A 27,287-nucleotide genomic window follows, 5' to 3' on the forward strand; every position below is an offset into this window, starting at 1 on the left:
GTTAAATAACTCACTCAGGGTCACCTCTCAAGTAAGTAGATGAGTCAGAATTCAAATACAGATCTTCCTAACTTAAACTTCTGTATTTTCCAGATCTTGCCCACATTGAAAATCCTGTCTTTAACTGGCTATTCTTACTTGTTATAATCTGTAGCAATTGGTGGTAATAAAGAAATAGCATTATAACATATCACTTTGTGGTTTACCATGTCTGTTAAATGCTTTGGGAATACCCTTTAATGTAGTCCTGAAATGTATTATGTGACATGATACAAAGATTATTTCTTTCAATATTGATCTAAAGTATACGGTAAACTTTAATTTTTAACCTAAACTATTTGTAACATATTTTATAATTCAAATAAATTTTTAAGAGTAGCTATGCCTTTGAAAAAATAAGTAAATCTTGCCGAAACCGGTTTGGCTCAGTGGATGGAGCGTCGGCCTGCGGACTGAAGGGTCCCGGGTTCGATTCCGGTCAAGGGCATGTACCTGGGTTGCGGGCACATCCCCAGTGGGAGATGGGCAGGAGGCAGCTGGTCGATGTTTCTCTCTCATCGATGTTTCTAACTCTCTATCTCTCTCCCTTCCTCTCTGTAGAAAATTAATAAAATATATTTTAAAAAAAAAAAGAAAAAATACGTAAATCTTATTCTTTGACATTGGAAAATTGGCATAATTTTCATCATTTTACATGACCTTACATCACCATCTAGTGGAAAATAAGAGAACTGTTAAAAATCTTACACATAATCAAGAGCTAAAATAAAATGTAAGATCATAGATGTAGAATGAACATGCATTGGCCTTTTAGTCTGTTATCAGACAGGAGTTACTACAGATAACCATCTGCTTAATTTAGGTCATGTTTAAATCCATGTATAAGAATAGTCAGAAAAACAAATTCACAGCAATTTTCTTTATTAGGAAAGTCTTCTTTTGTATCACAAAAGCTCCTGGCTTGTTTCTTCATTATATAAGAATAACATACAACTTGATTTGTCTGTTTAATTTCGTACTAACCATTTTTACTTGGAATCTGAAATTTGGGATTCAAATGCAAGATAACTTTTGAGCCATGCAAATTAAATTAAAATTGACTTAATGACTACTTAGTCCTTTCCTCTTTCTAACCATCTTTGCTTATTTATTTTAAAGTTTATATTGCTTTTTAAAATTATTTATTTGAGAGAGCAAGAGAGAGAAACATCCATTTGTTGATGCATTCATTGGTTGATTGTTGTATGTGCCCTGACTAGGAACGAACCTGCAACCTTGGCATATTGGATGACACTAACCAACTGAGCTACCCAGCCAGAGCAGTTTATATGCTTTTCAATATTATTTTCAGGTTATAATTAGTAAAAGTCTATTTCCCTTTACTTACTCTTTGTTTGTTTGTTTTTCTTTGAATTATTTCTGACAAAGCATGTTTCAGGATTTCCTTTCAGAAAATAAAAACTAAAACAAAGATTGTGGAGATCTGGGATGCAGTATTTATTTTAAACTGACCTACTGATTTACAACAAATACATAAGGAAATGATACATTAAAATATTAGTTTTAGGAGACTTGGATCAAAAAAAGCACATCTGCTCTAGTTCGCTCTCCCACTGTCCTTTAACTACTACTGATCTAACTTCCAGCTTTGTTTCTAGTGAAATTGTGGCAGGAACTCTTTATTAGAATATGAAAGTTGTATTAATAAAATAGTACTTCTAATACCGGTAAAGATAGGTTTGTATTGGTTTATCAGAATAGCATTTTGATATTTTCCATTGTGATGGTTTATATATAATCTTTCCTTTTTTCCCTTTAGAATTGAGAAAAGTTCCAAAATCTTCAACTCATCTACAACATAAGCCTAATGAAAATGAAATTCTAGTGGCTGACACTTGTGATCAAAGTCAATCTCCAGTGGCTAGTAAGCAAAATATTGAAATTAGTTTATTAGTTTAAAATTTGTGGTTGTTGGTGGGCAAGAGTGGCCAACAGTCTGAATTAGACAATATTTTAACATTTTTTATTAATTTTGTTTGTATTACTAGGTCTTTAGCAGTCTTTTTCATATTAGAAAGTAATGTTATTCTGTTATTAAATCATATTAGTAGCTCTCCGCATTTTAATACAAAGTGCTAATATATTTTAAGTAAACAATGCTTTATTCTGGTTTACTCATTGATTCAAGAAATATTTTAGTGTTTACTATATACCAGGTGCTGAACAAAACAAAGCCCTTAACCTCACTGAGCTTACAGTCTAGTTGGGGAGAGGAAGGAAATAAACAAATATAGGGTGTCTCAACAAATGTACACACACACTTTGAATAATTAAAATACATTTCATTTTCAAAATTGAGCTATCAGCTGTTAAAGTGTGTATACATTTTTAGGGGACACTGTATGTGTTAGGCTTTCTAATACCTCTTCTTAGCAGGGTAAGAAGAGATATGGGAAAGCTTCACTTTAAAAGTGACATATGAACAGAGACTAAGGAAAGCAAGTGAGTCATGTGGGTGTCTGGGGGAAGGGTATTCCAGGTAGAGAAGTTGGCGAGCACCAAGACTGAAGTGAGGGTGCTGTTTGGTTGGTTTGAAGAACCTTAAGGAGACCTGTGTGACTGGGGCAGACTGAGCGAAGGGGAGATTGGTTTGGGCAACTCTATTAACTCAGAGGGAAGAAGCAGCAGGTTTGCAGAATAGGGTCGGGGTGGTTAGAAATCAGGAGCTTGGTTTTGAGAGTATTCTGTTTGAGATACCTGATAGACATTCAAATGAAGATTTTAGATGGGTAGGTGGATATGAGTTTAGAGAAGTCTAGGATAGAGGATTGGAAGTTGTTAGCATGTAGGTGGTATCAAAGCCATGAGAGTGGGCGAGATTACCAACCAAGTGAATGTAGATAGAGAAGTCCAAGTACTTAGCCCTGAGGCACTACATAGTGTAAAATAGTGATTCTCAAGTTTGTTTGTTTTCTTTTTTTTTTAACATGTTTTTATTGATTTCAGAAAAGAAGGGAGAGAGAGAGATAGAAACAGCAACGATGAGAGAGAATCACTGATCCGCTGCCTTCTTCACGCCCCACACTGGGGATGGAGCCCACAACCCGGGTATGTGCCCTTGACTGGAATCAAACATGGGACTCTTTAGTCCACAGGCTGACACTCTATCCACTGAGCCAAACCGGCTAGGGCTGAAGTTTTTTTTTCATTATCACCCTTACACTAGCCTTTTTAGATATTTTTTTCCTCTAATCACTTTCCCTATGGAATTTTAATAGTTCTAGTTCAGCTGTAATATATGAATGTATGTATATCTGTGTGTTACATTTTTGTTAAATCCCCCCAAAGCCATTTTCACCCCCTTGGAGGTGATATTGCAACTGTAGAAGTGGTGATTTAGAGGTTGTTGAAATGAGGAGGAACCAACAAAGTAGCCATTGAAGTAGCTAATAGTGAGATAGGAGAGCTAAGATAGTGTGTCCTGTAAGCCAGGTGGAGAGAAGTCAACTGTGGCAAACAGTGCTAATAAGTGAAGAAAGGTGAAGACTGAGATTTGAGCATTGGATTTGGTCACATGGAGATCACTGAGTGTTAAACTCATAGCATGAACTATTAAAGTGTAAGGTTATCAACTAGGCTGTTTCAAGTTCAAAAGAAACCAGGATCAGAGAAAAGTGGAGAGAGCACTATAACAAGTCCTTCAGAAGATGGGATATTAGCCCTAACCGGTTTGGCTCAGTGGATAGAGCGTTGGCCTGCGGACTGAAGGATCCCAGGTTCGATTCCGGCCAAGGGCATGTACCTTGGTTGCAGGCACATCCCCAGTAGGGGGTGTGCAGGAGGCAGCTGATTGATGTTTCTCTCTCATCGATGTTTCTAACTATCCCTCTCCCTTCCTCTCTGTAAAAAATCAAAATATATTTTAAAAAAATAAAAATTAAAAATGGGATATTAAAACACATTCAGTATATTTTTATGTTGATGGAATGATCAAGTAAAGAGAGAAATGAATAATCCTGGAGAAAGAAGGAACCATTGCTAGATCCTTGAAAAGCCGAGTGGAGATGGGATCCAGGGAAGGATTAGCCAAGGTTAATCATTTACTCAGTATAAAACTTACAATCTGGCCCTAACCGGTTTGGCTCAGTGGAGAGAGCGTCGGCCTGTGGACTGAAGGGTCCCAGGTTCGATTCCAGTCAAGGGCATGTACCTTGGTTGCGGGCACATCCCCAGTAGCGGGTGTGCAGGAGGCAGCTGATCGATGTTTCTCTCTCATCGATGTTTCTAACTCTCTATTCCTCTCCCTTCCTCTCTGTGAAAAATCAATAAAATATATATTTTTAAAAAAAACTTACACTCTGAAAGCCACAGATAACTTTATATTAGCATGTGTGTATGTTTGTGTGCAAGCATGTGTGCATATGTATAGACAGGACTGTCTGGCAAAGGGTGCTGGGGATACAACATCAAATATGCAGGTCCTTGCTCCTCAGCACTCTGGACCCATCCTCTTCTGCTGAGGGAGACGACTCCATCAGTTGTTCTCTTTTCCTATATCTCCTCCAGCTTCTCTGCAGATTCTTTCTTTTCAACATGTGCATACATGTTATCTTTTCTCTTTTAGAAATAACCCTTCTTGTCTCCATCCTTAGCGACAGCTTCTCTCAAAGCTGAAAAAAGTTCTTTCAATATCTCTTCTCTCTCAATTCACTTCACTCCCCCTTACACCCCCAAAGGGGGGAGCAATGAGGGAAAGTAGTATGGGAAAGGGATGAAGAAGGGGGAAGAAGAAAGAGAGAGGAGGGGCAGAGGAGGAGGATATAGTCTCACACTCTTCTCACACATTACATTGGAACTGCTCTGGCAAAAGTCATCCGTGACCTCCTGGTTGTTAAATCTAATTACTAGTAATACTTCCCAGACCTTGTCTTACTTGACCTTTCTGTGACATTGGACATTGAGCATTCTCTGTTTCTTAAAGTGGTGCCACTTCCTGGTTCTCTTTTTATTCTTTTTTTGCCTTCCTTTATTGGCTGTTCTTTTAAATGTTACCGTCCCCAATAGGTATGGTTCTTGGTCTATTTTTGTCTCACTTTCTGGAAGAATCTCACCTAGAGTTAATATTCTGCTGCAACCTATATGCTAATAAATCCCAAATCTATATCGCTGTTCAAGACTTTTCTCCTTATTTCCAAACCAGTGTATCTGCCTACTGTTGAGCATCTCTACCTGGGTATTCTTCAACTTCAGCATGTCCAAAATTGAAAATTTTCTGTCAAACCTACTCCTCATCCTTTTATTTACAATCTCAGTAAATGACATTCTACATACCTCTCTGAGTTACCTAAATCAAAAAACTGTGAGTTATCCTAGAAACCTGCTTTTTTATTTCTCATATCTAAATATTCTCCAAATCTTATTGATTCCACCTCCTACATATCTGGCATAGACATTTTTCTGTACCCCCATTGTACTAGTTTAGGCCAATCAGCATCCCTCATACGACTGTTTTAGTAATTGAATTAGTCCTCTTACCTGTTAAGACTGCTTCTTGCTCTGTCATCCTGTCATGGCTAAAATTACTTTTTAAACCCAAATACTGCATCTGCCCTCCATTAAAAACCTTTAGCTATCTCTTCATTGTCTACAGGATAAATTTCAAACTCTTTAGCATAATCTGAACCTGTCTGGGTTCATGTCCTATTACTACATCTTTTGCACTTTAATTTTCAGCAATTGAACCACGTGTCATTCCCTGAATGTGTAATTTTGTTTCACATATATAGACCCTTACACATGCATAGAACTCTTTTCTCTGCTCCTAGTCCAGTGACCTGTCAAATTCCTTTTTCTCTCAAGGGTCAGCTTAGGCATCACTTAATGTAGTTTTTCTTGATTTTCCAAGGCAGATTTAGGAGTCTTTATGTTTAAATCTCCCCTTTTTAATGTACTTTTATTACAGTGTTGATCACATTTTATTGCAGTTCTCTTTTTACCTTTCTATAGCCCATAAGTTCCTTGAGGACAAAAGTTTTTTCTTTTCATCTAGCATAACACCTGGAACATAGTATGTGCTCCATAAATACTTATTGAATTATTGGAACTCTGTGTATAAAATATTTGTATGTGTGTGTTTTAAATGCTATCTTTTTTTGTAAATTTTTTATTGATTTCAGAGAGGAGGGGAGAGGGAGAGAGAGATAAGAAACATCAATGGCCCTAGCTGGTTTGGCTCACTGGATAAGAGCGTCGGCCTGCGGACTGAAGGGTCCCAGGTTCGATTCCGGCCAAGGGCATGTACCTTGGTTGCAGGCACATCCCCAGTAGGGAGTGTGCAGGAGGCAGCCGATCAATGCTTCTCTCTCATCGATGTTTCTAACTCTCTATCCCTCTCCCTTTCTCTCTGTAAAAAATCAATAAAATATTTTAAAAAAAAGAAACATCAATGATGAGAGAGAATCATCGATCGGCCACCTCCTGTATGTGCCACACTGGGGATTGAGCCCGAAACCCGGGCATGTGCCCTGACCAGGAATCAAACAGTGACCTCCTGGTTCATAGGTTGATGCTCAAGTTGAGCCACGCCAGCTGGGCTGTATATAGTATTTGAACATAGATGATTTCTGCAGAAATTTGTGTTAATTTAAAACTTGAAAATTATGCAGTATTGAAAATCTCTACCATAAAGTATGTTTTTATGAAAGGTATTATAAATATGGTTTGATATTCATAGTATATCTTAGGTCACAGTGCACTCATTATAAATATATATTGTTTTTATGATATTATTCAGTTGCAATAAGAAAAATAATCTATCTGTTGCATCCAATTCACTTAAGATAAATAGAAAATTTAGCTGAAAATGTTTGGCAGATGCAGATGCTAGATATTTGCAACTTATTGCCATTTATTGTAGATATATTTGGGCCTTTTTGCACAGAATATTAAAAATTGTTCAGTGCCATCTTGTAACAATGTTCTGTGAGCCTTTTATTCCTCTTTAAAAATTTTTTTTAATCCTCAAGGATATGTTTATTGATTTGAGAGAGACAGAGAGAAACATTAATGCGAGAGAAAAACTTCGATTGGTTGCCTTCTGCACATGCCCCAACCAGGAAGCGAACCTGCAACCTTTTTGGTATATGAGACAGTGCTCCAACCAATTGAGTCACCTGGCCAGGGCTTTTTTGTATTTTTTTGTACATCTAGTTTCTACAGTTATATAATTGGGGTGTTTTTTTTCTTATTTAGAAACACGTGGAACAAGTAGTTATCCCACTGATAAGTCATCTTTTAATTTAGCTACAATTGTTGCCGAGACACTTGGACTTAGTGTTCCAGAAGAATCTGTAAGTAGATGTTTAGTTTGGTGATAACATGAATTAATTGGTGTCTTTTTGGGTCAGTTTTTAGAGAGTTGAGCAAGAAAAAAAAAAAAAAAACACCAACACTTTTTTTCCCCAAAGACCATTGGATAAAGGCCTAGAATAAAATTGATGTGGCTAGAAAGGCTCATTTATATTATCTGCCCTAAGCTGTTCCAGAAATCTAGAGTCTTTAGAATTTTGGGGATATAGGTTGTGGATTGAGTCAGAATTTAGGGAAATGATAATGGCTTAGAGGGTTTGGCCAATCCTCTTCCCTACACCCTCACTTCCCCCTATTCCTACCCTGTTTCATCTAAGAGAAGGCCTGAGCCTTTAGATTTCAGAATTTATTAGATCTTCTGAACCTCCTTTAAACTGGGGTTTGATTTGAAAAACAGATGAATTCTTGGGACTACCAAATATATTTTAGTTCTCTGTCCTTATAAGTGCCAATCCAAAAAAACCTAATTGACCCCATGATTTTTGTATTATTTTAGTGCTTCCTTAGGCACATTTATTTTTTTCTTAATTGATTCCTAAAAATAGAAAACTTGAATTCTTCAATCTTAAGAAAGTTTCACTTTGATACAACTTTAAAATACTACTCCTGTGCTTTAGTTGGTAAATGTATATGGGTCTTATAAAATTGTCTTACTATTTAGTGAATTTGTAAAAATTGAATTGATTTTTCATTACATTTGGGTAATTTGTTGTTATTTTCTTCTAGTTATAAATCTACATTCAAGTGATAGTGGGTAATTTTAACCTTTGAACTTTAAATGTTTTAATGGTTTTTCATTTTCTCCTACCCATAAGCCTGGCATGTCAATAGTTCTGACACCTAATATAGTTATAGAGCTGATCTCTAAGGATTTGGTGCTCAAATGGGATCCACAGTCCAACAGCATTTGCATCATCTTGAAATTTATTACAAAATCTCAGATGCCACCCAAAGCCACTGAAAGAAAACATGCATTTTAACAAGATCCTCAGTTGTCTTTTTTAAAGTTTGAGCACCACTGCTCTCCAAAGGATCCTTTTAACTTCATCTCCTGTCAGTATAAATAATCATATCTATTCCCTTCCCCTCATCTTAATAATTTTTTTGGAATTGGAGTTTTATATATCAGTAATGGAATGTACTTACTTAAAATAGTAAAATAGCAATGTTTTTTTCTCTTTAAACTTAAAATGTGCTTTATATATTTTATTGTGATAAAAAATGCACATAATGTAAAATTAACCATTTTAAAGTGTACAATTCATTGGAATTTAGTATGTTCACAGTATTATGCAACTACCACTTCTATCTGGTTCCAAAGTATTACTATCATCATCCTAAAAGAAAACCAGTTAAACAGTCCTTGTTCCCCAGTACTCGCTGCCTCTGGCATCCACCAATCTGCTTTCTGTCCTTACACATTGACCTATTCTGGGTAATTCATGTAAATTGAATCATACATGATATGGCTTTTGAGCCAGGCTTCTTTCCTTTACCCTATTTTTGAGGTCAGCCATATTGTAGCATATATCAGTATTCCTTTTTAAGGAAAAATAATATTTCATTGTATTTATGTACTTTATATTTTACTGCTGAAGGAATCTCACAGTCCCATGAGCCCTGCTGGTGATGAGCTCTACCACTGTCTGGAAGGAGATCACAAGAAACAACCTTTAGAGGAATCTACAAGAAATAATAAAGATAGTTTAAGGTAATTGGGGGCACTTTGGTGAAAATTTATAAACTATTGGTGAAATCCTATTCCATATAATTAAACTATTTCTCTCCCTCAGCATATAGTTTGTTATTCTGGTTGTATTAATTTTTATTTTAAAAAATACTTTCTCCAGTTTATGACCAATTGAGGGCTTTTTTGCATTACTCTAGTGAAACAGATATTTTTAGAATCTTTCTGTACTTCTGTTAAGCAGTACATAAGAGTTCCCAGCCTTGTTACCCTGCCCCTTTAAAAACCCAGTCATCCCTTCTGGGTTTGCATTTCCAAAAACTGGATATTGTATAAAGCTTGGATGAAATTGTATAAAGATAGTGTTGCACCTTGCTTTTACTAATTTCAAAACAACCATTAATTTATAATACCTATATCTACGTAGCATTTTGCTTTTTAAAAGAGCTTTCAGTTTTAGGTAGATATATCACATTTAACTTGTCATCATAGTAACTCATTAAAGTAGTATTTTGTCAATTGTAAAATATTACCACCATATTTTACAATCGACAAAAATGTAGCTCCAGAGAGGTTAAATGTCTTGTTTAAGGCTCTGCCTTCAGTACTTGAGGCAGAGCTTTACCCAACCAAGGTCTTTTCACTACCAAAGCTGTCTCCTCTGCTAGAGGCAAACTGGGTCTTTTTGTTATCAATCCTCACCCGAGGATATTTTTCCATTGATTTTTCCCCCATTGATTTTTAGAGAGAGTGGAAGGGAAGGGGAGACACAGAGAGAAAAACATAGATGTGAGAGACACACATTGATTGGTTGCCTCCCGCACGCACCCCAACCAGAGCCGGGGATCGAGCCTGCAACCGAAATATGTGCCCTTGACTGGAATCGAACCCAGAACCCTTCAGTCTGCGGACAGATGCTTTATCCACTGAGCCAAACCAGCTAGGGCTGGGTCTTAATTCATGTTCGGTTCTGTAGTATAAGAATTTATTTCTTGGAGTTACTCATGACAGGATTTCATAGCAACAGAAGTTGGGTCCCCAGTGGAATTTATTAAAATATGATTTTTTTAATATAGTGAAGTTATTTAAATTATTTAGGGAAAATATCTATAGGTAGGACTATCATGGTATTGAGATAGGAGAATTGTATCATTTTCCTCTGCTTTTTGTCAGCTAAAGGAAAAGCTGGTGAAGCATCTATCTCTAATACATAGATAAAACCTTATTATTAATAATTCTATATTAGCATATGTTTTCTCATTATGCTATCTTTTAATTTTTACCTGATTTCTTTATCTTCTTAGATTTTCAGATCCTAATTCAAAGACTCCTCCTCAAGAAGAACTGACTACTCGGGTATCATCTCCTGTGTTCGGAGCTACCTCTAATGTGAAAAGTAGTTTTGGTTTGAATACAAGTTTGTCCCCTTCTCTTTTGGAGACTGGGAAAAAAAGCCATCTGAAAACAGCACCTTTTAGCAGCACTTCTAATTCTAGATTAGAGAAAACTAGATCAAAATCTGAAGATAGTTCCCTTTTCACACATCCTAATCTTGGGTCTGAAGGGAACAAGATTGGCCAATCTTCTAATAAACAGATGCTTATAAATAAAAATATAAGTGAATCCATAAGTGAACAGGATAATATTGATCATATTAAAAATGCTATTGCTGATAAACATGTGGTGCCCCTGAAATCATTGGGATGTAAAACATCCAAAAGGAAGAAAATTGAGGAAGAAAGTGAAGATGAAGCAAGCTGCCCCCAAGCCTCTTTTGATAAAGAAAATGCTTTTCCTTTTCCACTGGATAGTCATTCTTCTATGAATGGAGACTATGTGATGGATAAACCTCTGGATCTCTCTGATCGATTTTCAGCTATTCAGTGTCAAGAGAAGAGCCAAGGAAGTGAGACCTCTAAAATCAAATTCAGACAGGTGACACTCTATGAGGCTTTGAAGCCCATTTCAAAGGGTTCTTCCTCAAGCCGAAAGTTTTTGAGTGGTAGCTTTGTGCCAGCCAAAGATCCTCCAGAGGATCCCCGTTTACAGGAGTATGTCCTTCAGCCCCTGATTAAATCCTCTCCAGATAACAAAACACCATTACAAATAAAAGAAGAAAATCCTATCTTTAAAATCCCTCTACATCCACGTGAAAGTTTGGAAACAGAGAATCTTTTTGATGATGTGAAGGTTTGTGTTAAATATTCATGGATTTTGGTTTTAAATGGTTGGTTGTGATTTCACCTAGATACAAATGATTCTTTCTGTTTTAGGGTACTGGTTCTCATGAACCAGTAAGAATAAAAACCAGGTCAGTTCATGGAGAATGTGAACTTGCATCAGTTCTTCAGTTAAATCCATGTAGAATCGCTAAAACAAAACCTCTACAAAACAATCAAGGTATATACACTATAGGTAGTACTTCCACTCTTTATATATATTATCTTGGTATATTATTTAAGATACTAAATATATTATTCTTTGGGTAGATTGAATTGTTTTGGGAGAAAATGTTTTCTTTCTGCATGTTTCTGTATTTACAGAATAATTCTCTTTGGGTTCATTTTACATGTGATATATCCTCGAGCTTTTAGAAAAGTGAATTAAGATCTTTAATACCTACTTTTATAGGTGATTTTGTGGAGTTATCTATTCTATGTAGTTCTTTTTTTTAAGTTTTTATTTCTTGAATTTAGAGAGAGAGAGAGAGATTTGTTATTCTACCTATTTGTGTATTCATTGGTTGCTTCTTGTATGTGCCCTGATCGAACACACAACCTTGGTGTATCATGATGATGCTCTAACCAACTGAGCTACCTGGTCAGGGCTGTAGTTAGTTCTTATTTTCCTTACAAAAGCTTTAAAAAATGTACACAGAATTTTAAAATATATAAAGTAGAATTTTCATCATCCAAAACTTGTTTCTCATCCCATAGGTAACCTGTTCTATTTCTTTGTGTTTACATGTATATCTATAAACATATGCATATATTTACATGGGTTTTTCAGCTTCTTGTTTTAAAACATGGTTTGCTGTAATATGTATAATCATTCTTTCATAAGTCTGCTCTGTTTAAAAGGAGTCTTTGGTTTTTATAGCAACCAAGTATTTCTGTACTTCATACACGGTATTTTGTCTTTTATTCCTCATTAGAAAATTATTCCTTCATTCTAGGTTTATTTTCCCTTTTTTCCTGAGGCACATTCTTTTTTTTATTTCAGAGACATGAGAGGGAGGGGGGGCGCGGGGAGAGAGAGAAACCTTGATCAGCTGCCTCCTGTAAGTCCCCTACCAGGGATCGAGCCCCCAACCCGGGCATGTATCCTGACCAGGAATCAAACCAGCAACCTTTTGGTGCACATTCATAAAATTTATAAAATTCATAAAATTTACTGGTTTTGATATATTCACCAGGTCATTTAAACATTATTACAGTCTATGTATAGGACATTTTTCATCATCTCAAAGAGAACAGAAACTTTATTCCCTACTCCTCTTGCTCAATCCTAGGCAATCAATAATATACTTTCTGTCTCTATAGTTTTGCCTTTTCTGGAGTTTTTATGTAATGAAATTATATAATATTTTGTGACATTTTTCACTATTTCATTTTTTATTATAAATAATGCTGAACATTGATGTACAATTTTGTGTGGATGTATGTTTCTTCTCTTTTTTTTTAGATACACATAGTAGTAGAATTGCTGGGCCATAGGCTAACTCTTTTTAACCTCCTGAAGAACTATGTAACTTTTCCAAAGCAACTACATCATTTCACATCCCCACAAGCAGAATGTGAGGGTTTCAGTTTTCCACATCCTCACCAACACTTGTTACTATGTCTTTTTGGTTGGAGCCATGTGGTGGGATGTAAAATGGTATCTCTTTGGGTTTTTGATTTGCATTTCCCAGATGGCTAATGTTGAACATCTTTTCATGTGCTTATTGGCCATTTGTATATCTTCTTTCAAAGACTGTCTATTCAGATCCTTTGCTCATTTTCAGTTGGGGTATGTGTCTTACTATTGAGTTGTGAGAGTTCTTTATATATCGTAGATACAAGTCCTTTACCAAAACTTTTCTTCCATTCTGTGCATCCTGTAATGTTTTAAAGTAATGAGAATTTTTAAAATCTGTTCTTAATTGTATTTTTTTCTCTCCTTATCTAAGATGTATTCTGTGAAAATATCCAGTGGAGTATAGATCCAGGAGCAGACCTTTCTCAATATAAAATGGATATTACTGTAATAGATACAAAGGTAAGTTAGAAAGTAAAACCTAGGCTTGAGAGAAGATGCTTGTGTTGTATATCAAAGCTAAAATATTCTACAGGCAATAAAATATTAATATTTCTAAAAGGTAAAAGTAAATATAACTTAATGCTACTGAAATATACACTTAAAATGGTTAAATTAATGTTTTATATATATTTTACCACAATGTTTTTTAAAGTAAATATAAGAACATAAAGGGACAATTGTTAAAATTTTGGATTTTTAAATATTCAGGATGGCAGTCAATCACGATTAGCAGGAGGAGAGACAGTGGACACGGACTGTACGTTGGTCAGTGAAACTATGCTTTTAAAGAAGAAGCAAGAGCAGAAGGGAGGAAAAAGTCCAAGTAAGATATGATTTATTTTCTTATTTTAATAAAAAATATGGAGGGAAATACCATTGCATTGATAAGCACAGTGATCTCTTCACCATGAACAAAGTGTTTTTTTCCCCATTTTGATAATACTAGATTTCTCTTACTAAAGCTCAGAAAACCTATTTGAAAAAAATGATAGAAACTTCCCCTACCAGGTGAAAGAAATAGACATATAAGTCCAGGAAGCACAGAGAATCCCAAACAAGAGGAACACAAAGAGGCCCACACTAAGACACATCATAATGAAAATGACAAAGAGAGAATCTTAAAAGCAGCAAGAGAAAAGCAGTTAGTTACCTGCAAGGGCGGGAGCACTCATATGACTCGCAGCTGGTTTTGCAACAGAAACTTTGCAGGCCAGAAGTTAGTGGCAAGAAATATTCAAAGTGATGAAAAGTAAGGACCTACAACCAAGATGATTCTTCTTAGCAAAACTATCATTTAGAATTGAAGGTCAGATAAAGAGCTTCCCAGACAAGAAAAAGCTAAAGCAGTTCGCTTATCACCACCAAACCAGAATTCTATGAAAAGTTAAAGGGTCTTCTTTAAGAAGAAAAAAAAAATCAAGAATAGGAACAATAAAATAGCAATAAATACATATCAACAATTGACTCTAAAAATCAAAATAAATGAACAAGCAGAATAGAAACATTCATAGATACAGAGAACATTTTGATGGTTGCCAGATGGGAAGGGGTGTTGGGAGATGGATGAAAAAGGTGAAGGGATTTAGAAGTACAAATTAGTTATAGCCCATGGATACAGAAAATAAACAGGTAAAGGCTTGGGGTGGGAGATGAGTGGAGGGAAATAAATGGGGAACATCAGTAATACTCTTAACAATAAAATAAATTTAAAAATAAATAAATAATAAGTAGAAGGTATAAAAGGGAATCTTGAAAGTCCTGTTTTAGAAATACAATTTTCCAAAGCAATGTCATAAGGCAAAAACAGGAGATCCTACTGAGAAATATTAGTATAGATTTGCAAATTAGCAGTAAATCTTCATCGAAAAGAGGTGGAACAGAAGGATTTTGCTTGGCACCACTTTAGCAACATTCCTAACGAAAGCAGCATATGACATGAGATCAGCTAGACTGGGACTAGTTTCATTTGTCACCCTTTGAATGGGAGGTGTAAGACCTGCTACTTGGGGATTCGGTGCCAGAAGAGGCATTTACCAGCCCTCATCTGTTGGAAACTGAGGATATTCAGACTGTATTAGCATTCTCAATCTGCTGAATATTCTGTAGTCTACCTGCTCGGCCAAATAATAAAACAGCTATTCTTGTTCTCACTTCTTTAGACACACCTTTTTTCTTGCTGTCCTACATGCAGTAAATGAGAAAAAATTTTAATACTTTGCCTTAAATCTTTGTCCCTTAGAAATGAATAATGATTTATATTGATCAAGTAGCTGGCTGCCTAAGTTGTGAGAGGATGGTACCTATTTAAAGAAAAACCTTAGCAGTGTTTACTGTTTTTTTTATAGTGAATGACACAAATAATTTTCTTCTTTAAAGGTACTTTATTTTTAAGATTATTTTGTACACAAACTCTATTTTATCCAGAAATTTGACTCTCAAAATGAAAAATAAACAAATGTCTAATCATTTAGTATATAATGAGCTGCAATTTTATACCAGGAAGTGTTCCAGGAACTGGAGACAATGCATAAACAAAACAGAACTAATAGTGAACAAACAAGCAAATAAATATATGGTATGATAGATGATTATTTTGTTCACAATACCAGCCCTGATAATGTTTTCTTATTTTTGTAGGGGGGGGGGAATAAATAAATAAAGTATGACTACTTAGGCTTTAAATTTATCTAGTTGATTCAAAGAATGTAATGGTTCCCCAATATAGTTGAAGCAAATATTGTGTAGAAGTGAGATTAGAACTTCAGCTAATGATTTATTAATTTTGGCTAAGTAGATCTTGCGTGTACTAATGATGCATAATAAATTAATCCAATAACTTAAAAGATTAAAATAACATTTTCTTATCTTTCATAGTTTCTATGGCTCAGAAATTCAGGAAGGGCTTAGCTGTATGGTTCTATCTCACAGTCTCTCATGCAGTTGTAGGCAGATGGTGGCTGGAGCTAGAAGAGCAAAATACTAGACAGATGGGGGTGATTTGGCATCTCTCCTCATTCAGTCTCAGAGCTTCTCCATATGATCTTTCCACGAGGGCTAGTTTGAGCTTTCTCATCACATGGAGATTAGGTTCCCAGAGTGAGAATCCCATAAGGGCAAGATAGAAATAAAATGTAATTTTTATGATCTGGCTTCAGAAATTGCATAATGTCACAAAGACCTGCCTAGGTTCAAAGCAAGAGAAACATGGCCCTCACTACTCAGTGGAAGGAGTGTCAAGATCACTTTGTAAGAACAGCACATGGGATAGGAGATATTGCTAAGGCCTATTTGGAAAAAAAAACAATCTGCCCATTTTACCATAAGGTAAACCTTTTAATACTTAGAAATGGTTAAAATTTAACACTCCAATAAAAACTCCAAATTGCTGCTAATGTTTCAATTCACAGAATGTTTTTTGTATCCCTACTCTGTGTTAGGACTTATAGATACTATGATAGAAAGATCAATAGGATATAATCTCTGTATTCAAGTATTTCATAGCAGAAGTCAGCAACTTACTGTGATTTACTAACTGCATATACAGAATGCTTTGGGAATGCCTAGCACACTGCCTACACATAGAAGTCTATTTTACCCAGAAATTTGACTCTCAAAATGAAAAATAAACAAATGTCTAATCATTTAGTATATAATGAGCTACAATTTTATACCAGGAAGTGTTCCAAGAACTGGAGACAATGAGTAAACAAAACAGAACAAAAGTACTAATAGGGAACAAACAAGCAAATATATGGTATGATAGATGATGGTTAGTGCTGGAGAAAGATAAAATATGGTATGGGTGTTAGCTAGAGCACCATGGATTGGGGAAGATGGTAGTTATTTTATAGAGTAATCTCAGTAGGCTTCTGTTCTGTCATATTTGTTAGCTAACTGGATCTATTTCTGTTTTTTAGTAAATTCTGGTGAATTTAAAAATGTGATTGTATGGTAGGAAATGTAGTTACTACTCTGAAGATAAATTTAGCATTTTGCATGTCAAATATGGAATTGAATTCATTATATCAACACTACCAAGTGTTAATGGTAATGCAAGAAAATACATTTTTTTGCTGCCACATTAGAAAAACAAGCAGGTAAACAAAATTCTATAGAGATTTTTTTTTAAATATATTTTTATTTATTTCAGAGAGGAAGGGAGAGGGAGAGAGAGAAAGAAACATCAATCATGAGAGAGAATCATCAATTGGCTGCCTCCTACGCACCCCCTACTGGGGATTGAGCCAACAACCCAGGCATGTGCCCTGACCAGGAATTGAACTATGACCTCCTGGCTCATAGGTGGATGCTCAACCACTGAGCCACGCTGGGCTCTATAGAGATTTTAATGTCAGCTACTTATACACAATTTATTTCAGTATTTTTTTATTTTTCATTATGATATATTTTCTATTCCTCAGTTACTTTGGCAGATCTCCTTTTGGTTTAGCATAAATTACACATGACCTGATAGGAAGAAAATGATTTTTAATGTTTATAATGAAAATAACAAAAACTAGCATTCTCTTTACATGAGTAAAGGATATTTGGAGCCATAACATAGAGGTTTTATAAATGTACAGTAATTACCTAGACTTGGGAGTTTATTCTTGCCTCATGCACATTAAAATTATTTTGTAGCAATTAGTCTATATAGAAAGCAAGTGGTCTATATAGAAAGCAAAAAGCTTGCTTGTTGCCCTGAGTCAGTGCTCTTTTACATAGGTGGAGAAAGAAAAATGAATGATAGTTTGGAAGATATGTTTGATCGGACAACACATGAAGAATATGAGTCCTGTTTGGCAGATAGCTACCCCCAAGTAGCAGAAGAGGAGGAATTGTCAGCTACAACAAAGAAACCAAACAGTAAGGCTGTTTTCTTTCTACTTATGGCTTCTCAGTTACACGGGGTTCAGGCTAATTAATAGAGTATGGATACGGTATATTAATTAATGTTTCATGTTGCTTATATAAATTTCTTTTTCATAGGTTTTGTGTTTTCTTTCCAGACTAATAGAAGAGTTACAAAAGTAGTTCAGAGGGTTCCCCTGTACCTTTCACTCAGCTTCTCCTTGTTACCATCTTATGTAACCATAAAATACTCATCAGGATTTAGAAATTAATCTTGATTCAATACTACACACTCTATAACATGTGCATAAAGTTTATAAAAGTTTTGAGAAAATTCTTTTTTAAGTAATAAATTAATGATTGTAATAGAGTGAAATGAGAAAGTTTTCTAGAAAATTCAGGCGTATATCATGCATGAATGCTTTACCTTTCCAGACAAAATACTTAATGTAAAAAAAAAATATATATATATATATATATATATATATATATATATATCTTCTTAAACTACATTTTATTAGAAGCAGTAGTTTATAATGTAGGTTAGCAACCAAAAAAAATACTGAAAGTGAAGCTCTTAAGTAGTTGGTCTAATTGAAAATTAGTTAAAATTCTAGCTAAATATCTCATTTTCTTACTGTGAGCAAAACAGTCAGAATTTTTAATCTTGGGCAAAGTCTTTTTTTTATGCTGGTTTAAATGAGCGCACCTTCTGCTATGATACAGTCTATCTTGGTTATTTTTTCCTGAGTGCTTCCATCAGGTTTTTAAAACGACAAGCCTGAGCTCAGAGTGAATGAGACCTTGAGTGAAGATATAGAACAGCATGCTTTGCTTGCTCGGTCTGTGGCAAAATCTTGGTCAAGCAAATTTTGTGATAAAAATCTACAACTGTTAAATTTACATTTTTTCCCTCAAGAGCCTTTTGCAAATTGGTTCCACTTTTTAAAAAAAGGATATTCTTTTTTACAAGATATAATTGATTTCTGTCTCTTTTTTAAGTTACATTTCACCTTAACCATCCCAAAATTTCTTCTCATTTAGCTTTTGTGACAGTGATACAACATTCTTTTGAACTCTGACAACCTTTTTTTTTCTAGATTATCCGCAATACACTGTTTTTTTTCTCACACTCGTTTTCTCTCATGCTTTTATTAACCACCTCTGAAATTATCCCAAATCTGCATCTCTAGTCTGACTTCTCTGATGAATCCCATCCTGCATTTTTACTGCTACTTTTGTGTCTCCTCAACAGTTTAAATTTAACATATCTAAGCCAAGTTCCATTTATTTCCTACCAAGTGACCTTTCAGACGTTTTTATTTTTCCCAGCCATCCAGGCATATAATTTAGGACTTGTTCATTTATTTTATTTTTTTGACTCTCATATCAAAAAGTTCTAAGTCTTCCGTCATAAGAAAGAGCAAGTTTGGGGGAGGGTACCAAAGCTCAGTTCTGGGCATGTTAAACTAGACATTCAAATAGAGGTGTTTAGTAGGCAGTTGATGATTATTGAATTTAGACAAAAAAATCCAGAATAAAGAAATTATTGTGGCGGGGGGAGGCGGGCAGGAGGTCAACAGCAAATAGATGGTGCCTAAAGCTGTGACACTGAATGAGATCATCAGAGTGTTGAATATAATTAGAAAAGAGAAGCATTTCGTACATCACCAGTTCGATTCCCAGTCAAGACACAAGCCCGGGTTGCAGGCTTGATTCCCAGTAGGGGGCATGCAGAAGGCAGCCAATCAATGATTCTCTCTCATCATTGATGTTTCTATCACTTCTCCCTTTCTCTCAAAAAATCAATAAAAACATATTTTCTTAAAAAAAGAAAAGCATTTCAAGTTCTAAACTCTGAGATATGACGACTTTAAAAAAAGTCAGAGAAACAAAGAACCAGCAAACAACACTGAGAAGGAGCTGCATCCTGTGAATTGTGAGGGGAAGGAGAGTGGATGCTATTTTGGGGCCAACTAAAAAAGACGCTCTGTATACTCATTACATCCAGCCTCATCCCCTCTCTGCTGAGCCCCAGATTTGAATCCAAATACTAATAAAAGGGTAATATGCTAATTAAACCGGACATCTTCCGGTCTACTTAGCATATTAGGACAAAGATACCTTCCAGACAAAGCCACAGTGGTGGGGCAGAGGCAGTTAGGGGCTTCAGGCCAGCAGGGGAGAGCAGTTAGGGGTGATCAGGCAGGCAGGGGAGCAGTTAGGGGCATCAGGCAGGTAGGCAGAGTGGTTAGGGGCAATCAGGCAGGCAGGCAGGTGAGCGGTTAGGAGACAGCGGTCCCAGATTGTGAGAGGGATGTCCCCTGAGGGGTCCCGGTTGGAGAGGGTGCAGGCCCGGCTGAGGGACACACACTCCCCCCACCATGCATGAATTTCATGCACTGGGCCTCTAGTTTGACATAAGCACCTTGAACTGAACATACTTAAATTAGAAATCTTTATTTTTTTTTACCCAATTTTGATCTTCCCCTGCCTTTCTGCATCTCATTAAAACCCTATTACCTAGCCTCACAGTGACCAAAGATAGATGTTAGAGTCATATTTGATTTTTTCTTTCACCTCACCCTCAAGCCCAGCCTGATACCCTGGCCGTCCTATCTCCAAAATACATTTCATAACACTTCCCTTCATATCTGTAGCCACCATCCTAGCCTAAACCACTCCTATTTCTACCTCTTCTATCACAGGCCTCCTAACTGGTCTTTTTGTATAAGTTATTTTTCCTCTCTTGTTCAGTCTCTACAGAGATTCAGAAGTGATTTTTTTTAATCCTCACCTAAGGATATATTTATTGATTTGAGAGAGAGAGGAAATAGGGGGAGAGAGACAGAAACATCAATAAGAGAGAAACATCAATCTGTTGCCTCCCCAGTACACTCCAACCAGGGTTTTGAACCTGAAACCGAGGTATGTACCTGATTGAGAATCAAACCCACAACCTTTTTGGTGTACAGTAGGTTCTTAGGTTACGTCAGAGATTCATTCCTACTGCGCGACGTAACGCAATTTTCGCCATAAGTCAGAACCCACCTACATAAGCACCTACGTCACTCACATGTAGCACATACACAGCAGTAATGAAGTGAAACAGTAAACAAAATTTAAAAGAAAGATAACAATTCCTGACCTTTACTTGTGGTAAGTAAATAATAAAAAAACATAAAGCACATATGTACATATGTCAAAATGATGGAACTTTTTTTTATATATAAATAAATGGAAGATGGCAATGTAACCACGAAACAACGTATGTCGAGTCCGACGTAACCCGAGGACTGTCTGTACAGGCTGATGCTCCAACTCACTGAGCCACCCAGCCAGGGCCAAAAGTGATTTATTTTAAATGTAAAAGGGCTTGTATTATCTTCTTGTTTAAAAGAAGATAATTGAATGGCCAATAAGCACATGAAAAGATGCTCAACATTATTGGACATCAGGGACAAAGATACCACTTCATACCTGCTGAAATGGTTAAAAATATTGGCAATATCTAGCATCAGTGAGGATGAAGAGCACCTGGAGCTCCCATACATTGCTGGTGGGAGTATAACATTTTGCTTTGGAAAACAGTTCAGCATGGTTCTTTAACAGCTTTATTGGGGTTTGTTTGTAATTTAAGCATACACCTTACTTGTGACCCAGCAATTCCTCTCCTGTTTACATCCAAGGAAAATAAAAAACATGCTCACACAAAGATGTATTCAAGAATGTTCAGCCCTAACCGGTTTGGCTCAGTGGATAGAGCGTCAGCCTGTGAACTGAAGGGTCCCAGGTTCGATTCCGGTCAAGGGCATGTACCTTGGTTACAGGCACATCCCCAGTAGTGGGTGTTGCAGGAGGCAGCTGATGGATGTTTCTCTCTCATTGATGTTTCTAACTTTCTATCCCTCTCCCTTCCTCTCTGTAAAAGATCAATATTTTTTTTTAAATGTTCATAGCAGTGCTGTTTATAATAGCTCAAAACTGCAAACAAGCCCTAGCTGGTTTGGCTCAGTGGGTAGAGCGTTGGCCTGAGGACTGTAGGGTCCCAGGTTCGATTCCAATCAAGAGCACATGCTCGGGTTGCAGGCTCGATCCCCAGTAGAGGGCATGCAGGAGGTAGCCAATCAATGATTCTCTCTCTCCCTTCCTCTCTGAAATCAATAAAAATATGTATTTTTTTAAAACTAGAAACAGGCAAATAAATAGAAATTGTGGTATATTCATAAGAAATACTACTCAGCAAAAATGGAGGGACCTATTAGACTCAACAACATGGATGAATCACTAAAACTTGTAAAATTAGAAAAATGCAAAAGAACAAAAAGAATATAAATATATAATCACATTAATATGAAGTTCTAAAACAGGCGTGGCTAAGCTATGATGATGAAAATCAGATCAGTGATTGTGAGAGACAAGGAGACATGAGAGAACATTCTTGTGTGAAACAACAGAATAGGAGGAAACTTTCAGGATGATGGAAATGTACTCATCTTGATTTGGATAGCATTTACACTGGAATATACCTTTGTCAAAATTTATAGTACACTTAAAATCAGTGTTTTTACATGTAAATTATACTTCAATAAAGTAATTCTTAGTCTTCAGTGGTTTCCTATTGCACTTAACAAGAAAATTCAAACTCCTTTTCGCCTCCAAGGCCCATTGTGATCTTGTACCTACCCACTTCTCCAACCTCATCTCCTCCAACAGCTCCCTGTCTTCACTAAATCTCAACCATACTGGCTTTCTCTTAGTTTTTATAACTTAGAAACATTTTCCTATCTCATGACCTTTATCTAGAACATTCCCCACTCCTCTCTCTTCTCATGGCTATTTTCTTGTTATTCATCAGTTACCACCACCTTCCATCTTCCTCAGATACGCCTTAGCTGCCTGCTCCCTTACCGTTTCCCTCATGCATGTAAACTCCATGAGTACAGGAGACCTGGTCTTTCTTGTGCTGCACTTCATGCCCAGAACTTACACAATGCTTAGTAAATTTTTTAGATATAAATTTATTGATTTCAGAGAGGAAGGGAGAGGGAGGAGGAGATAGAAATATCAGTGATGAGAGAGAATCCTTGATTGGCTGCCTCCTGCACGCCCCACACTGGGGATCGAGCCTGTAACCCAGGCATGTGCCCTTGACCAGGAATCGAACCATGACCTCCTGGTTCATAGGTCAACGCTCAACCACTGAGCTATGCCGGCCAGGCTGCTTAGTAAATTTTGATTATTTGAGTAGATGATAGCAGTTGGCTGTTTGAGTCTAGATAACTTGGGATTCAGGTCCATGAACTATAATTCTAGTTTTTATTCAATTTTCTGATAAAAATTTTTAATCTTTTTATTTCTTAGTTATAATCTACCTTAAAGACACATTATAACAATCAATAGGACAAATAAGTGAAACATATTCAAAGATGTCTTGTTGTTTGGTGTCCAGTGATAATCAAAGTAGTTCTTTTAAAGTCTAAAATCTATACTAATAAAAGGGTAGTATGCTAATTACACCAGACATCCTTCTGGACAAAGCCACAGTGGCAGGGGCTGAGGCAGAGGTGGTTAGAGGTGATCAAGCCGGCAGGGGAGAGCAGTTAAGGGGCGATCAGGATGGCAGGGGAGAGCAGTTAGGAGGCGATCAGGACGGCAGGGGAGAGCAATTAGGGGGCAATCATGCCAGCAGGGGAGAGCAGTTAGGGGGCAATCAGGACGGCAGGCAGAGACGGTTAGGGGCAATCAGGCCAGCAGGGGAGAACAGTTAAGGGGCGATCAGGATGGCAGGGGAAGGCAGTTAGGGGGTGATCAGGCCAGCAGGGGAGGGCAGTTAGGAGCCAGTGGTCCTGGATTGCGAGAGGGATGTCCCAGATTGGAGAGGGTGCAGGCCAGGCTGAGGAACCCTACCCCATGCATGAATTTCATGCACTTGGCCTCTAGTCCTTTTATAAAAGACTATCTATAGAGACTTTTTTCTTTTTTTCTTTTAGTTTGTCTTGTTTGTTTGTAGAGACTTTTATACATAGTTTTTAAATCTAAGATACTTTCATATATATGATTTTATCTCTTTAGTAGTAAATTTTTAAATATTTTTTTATTGATTTTTGAGAAGGGAGATGAGAGAAACATCAATGATAGAGAATCTTCGAATGGCTGCCTCCTGCATACCCCCTACCCCCTAAGGGAGAGGAAACATCACTGATAATAGAGAATCTTCAGTCGACTGATCCCACAACTCGGGCATGTGCCCTGACAGGGAATCGAATCATGACCTCCTGATTCATAGGTCTATGCTCAACCACTGAGCCACTGCAACTGGGCTAGTAGTAATTTTGAGGTGACATAATTTGCACTCTGCTTATCATGCAGATGAAAAAGGGAGAAATTCGTTATAAAAAATTTTGACCAGGGGTCTAGAATATGAAACCCAATGAAAATGGAGGTCTTAATATGTCTTTTTTCCTCCCCCCAAAAAAGCAAACTATTTTAGTAATTTTGTATTCAGTTTGTGATATGCTTCTTTTGTTTATAGCTCGTGGTGACAAACAAAATAAAGTCACACAGAAAGCATTTGTGGAGCCATATTTTAAAGATGATGAAAGGTAAGTTGATCTTAATAAATGCCACCAATGTGATTGAAAGTGTTAACGGCGTTCTTTGTCAGAACCTCTCTGAACTGTAAAATTGCTACTTTGGTTAAAAAACAATGTGTTCATTTAATTTATGGCCCTAACGAAACTGGAACTCAAGCTTTACAAAAATGACAAATTTTACAAATAAGGAAAATTTACCACCACTACCCTTTCTTTTTTACAATGGTGATAGTTATTTTCTTTATTTTATTATAACAAATATTCATATTTTATTTTATTATGAAGTTTATTTGAACTTTGGGAATTTTTTTAATTGTATACTGTAACTTTTACATAGTATAAGACTTTAGGTGGGAAACCTTAGATTGTGCTTCAGAATTATTTTATAAGGAGTTTTAAACCTTCAAAGCAAGTTAATTTTGAACCATAATGCTACATTCTGCTAAATTCTGAAACTTTCAGTCATGTACTATTCTTTTTAGAAGTAAATTAAGGCATAGTAATTTATCCCAAATTATTTTGTGGTTTTTTTCCCTTAAAGTTATGAATTTGGAAAATTGAGTCACTTAGTAAGCAAAGTTAATTCCTTACACTTTTATTTTTGTCAAGAATTTTAGAAATCAGACAGACCAAGATAAATTTTGATTGATACCTGTAAGACTCTAATAGATAAATGCTGTCATTTTGTGGCTAAATTATTCTTTTTATTTACCAGTTTTTCAAATAAATAGTTTCCTAGCATCTCAAATATAACTAGGGAGTTTTTTGTTTTAAATTTATCATTACGAATTCATGGATTTAGATATATTTGATGCTTGAGTCCATTGCAGTTTATTATCCTTCTTGGTATTGAAACTGTTCCATCTTTGCCCCGTGGAAGCCTCTTTGGATACTACCCTAGTCATCTTTCAGCTTCCTTGCTTCTGGTGTGATAGATGTCCCTGTGTACTTCCTGTCATAGGCCTAGCATCTATCATGACTCCCAGAGCCCTAGGTTGTTGTTTTGTTTTGTTTTAGTGAGAAATGAGACTTAGGCCATAGTCTAGCCACTAGGGTTGCTTGTTGCAGCTGCTAGTCATTGTTTCTAGACCTTTTAGGTGAACAAAGTTAAAAATAAAGTTTTTGTTTCATTTTGTTTTTTAAAAGGAACTACTTGTTTATACTGATAGCTCCAATTCAAGTTCAGGACTACAGGATTTTTACATAACCTCCTGTGTCTCATCTGTACCTACTTTCCCACCTGAAAATTCCACTTCTTGGAACAACATTCCTCATTTAACTTTATTCCACAATGCATGCACAAAGCAATCTCAGAGTAATACTGACTATCACCAATAATATGATTTAGGAAAACGGTTTAAGACTTATTAGTCTCTTTTTAAGTTATGTCCTATTAGAAATATACAGTCAAATCACTGTGTTTTAAAGTCACTTCAGATCATTATTTTCTGTGTAATTATGCCACCAACTCAGTACCTAGGTTTGTTTTACTTTTTTATTTGTAGGAATTTTTTATCTTTATTTTTAAAATAAGGCAAATTATGTACATGGTGCCAGATGCTATAAAACAAGGTATATTCAAATAAGTCCAACTTCTTATCTGTTAGCTTCACCCATTTAGCTCTCTATCTCTAAAGGTAATCATCGTAAAAAATAAAAAAAGGTAACCATTTGTTTAAAATGTATGGTTTTTCATCCATTTTACAAAATAAAATCAAGTTTTATCTACATACATATCAGGATATTGGTAGCTGCACTCTCTCTCCCCTTAAACAAATGGTAGAATACTATATATGCTTTTCTCTACTTTATTTCATTTAAATCACTCGTCTTAGTAAATAGTGCTTTCCTCATTTCTTTTTTAGTTTCCTAGTACCTCATTGACTGTACCATAGTTTATTCCATAGCATGGTTGCTTGGATTGCTCATAATTATGCTGGCATGCATAGTGCTGCAATGAATAGCCTTATACATTCTCTTTCCAAATTTTTGCCTGTGTATCTTTGGGATAATTCCTAGAGGTAAGCTTGCAGAGACTGGCATTTCAGATGTTTCATGTTAGAGGTTCACCACTTTTTAAAAAATACGTGAGTAGTTTTATTTATTCTGAAACCATTAGGTATCTGGAGATACAGGTGGTGGATAAAGGTATAGGATAGGAGTGGTGTAACAGTCTCAGAGTTAATGTGGTTCCTTTCCCCACTGAAAATACTAGCAAACCCTGGGAAAAGATGGGTTGTGTTGTGTCAGGGACAAGCAGCTCAGTAACCTTTTAGGTGATGCTTTGATGTCTACTACAGGTGCCAGTTTACTAGTTGACTCACTGCTGCATTATAGTACACCTAGAAACAGAATAGATAGTATGCAGAAGAAAGAAATATAAGCTTAAGATTTCATAATTATTTGAAAGAAAATATATTTATGGCAATATTTTTTATCCGGCCTTTCTTGGTCTCCCTTTTTAAATTCACCGGTTACTCCAGGCTTGAGAATTCTTGGGTTTAGGCACAGAAGGGCCTATAATTTCATATACTTTGGAATAGAATAACTAAAGCTTATTTTGAAGGAAAGTGCTTGCCAACTAGAGGGGCCTGTGACCAAAATACCTCAACATGGTATATGTGTTACCAGCAAGTCATTTTTAGAAAGTCAGTTTTTGTGAATCAGACTGTTTAAATTCACTGGGATGTTTCTGTTATATATATGCCATCACATGATTTTTTTATTTACCTACCTTGTTAATTTTTGATTTTTCTATATTGGGTCTTTTTCTTAAGTCCTCACCTAAGGATATTTTTCCCATTGATTTTTTTAGAGAGAGTGGAAGGGAGAGAGGTATGGGGAGGGAAAGGGGGAGGGAAAGAGGGAGGGGGGAGAGAGAGAGAAAGACAGACAGACAGAAAGAGAAAGAAACGAGAGAACACCATTGGGGCCAGGATCAAACCTGCAACCAAGGTACCTGCCCTTGACTGGGAATCAAACCC

At 36.2% G+C, this 27,287-nt stretch overlaps 1 protein-coding gene across 8 annotated transcripts in view; it reads left to right on the plus strand.

Annotated features, from left to right (window-relative positions):
- Positions 1-27,287, plus strand: part of RBBP8 (RB binding protein 8, endonuclease) — a 78,719-nt gene that overhangs the window by 46,061 nt on the left and 5,371 nt on the right. For all 8 annotated transcript variants that reach the window (XM_023761150.1, XM_023761151.1, XM_006097396.3 and 5 more), the window contains 9 exons: positions 1,820-1,924; positions 7,252-7,349; positions 8,967-9,079; positions 10,360-11,245; positions 11,329-11,455; positions 13,227-13,315; positions 13,565-13,679; positions 17,582-17,722; positions 24,243-24,312. In XM_023761150.1, the coding sequence (XP_023616918.1) occupies positions 1,820-1,924; positions 7,252-7,349; positions 8,967-9,079; positions 10,360-11,245; positions 11,329-11,455; positions 13,227-13,315; positions 13,565-13,679; positions 17,582-17,722; positions 24,243-24,312 (1,744 nt within the window). The remainder of the gene's footprint in view (positions 1-1,819; positions 1,925-7,251; positions 7,350-8,966; positions 9,080-10,359; positions 11,246-11,328; positions 11,456-13,226; positions 13,316-13,564; positions 13,680-17,581; positions 17,723-24,242; positions 24,313-27,287) is intronic.

Source organism: Myotis lucifugus, unplaced genomic scaffold (genome assembly GCF_000147115.1).
Source record: "Myotis lucifugus unplaced genomic scaffold, Myoluc2.0 scaffold_200, whole genome shotgun sequence".
Classification (NCBI taxonomy): domain Eukaryota; kingdom Metazoa; phylum Chordata; class Mammalia; order Chiroptera; family Vespertilionidae; genus Myotis; species Myotis lucifugus.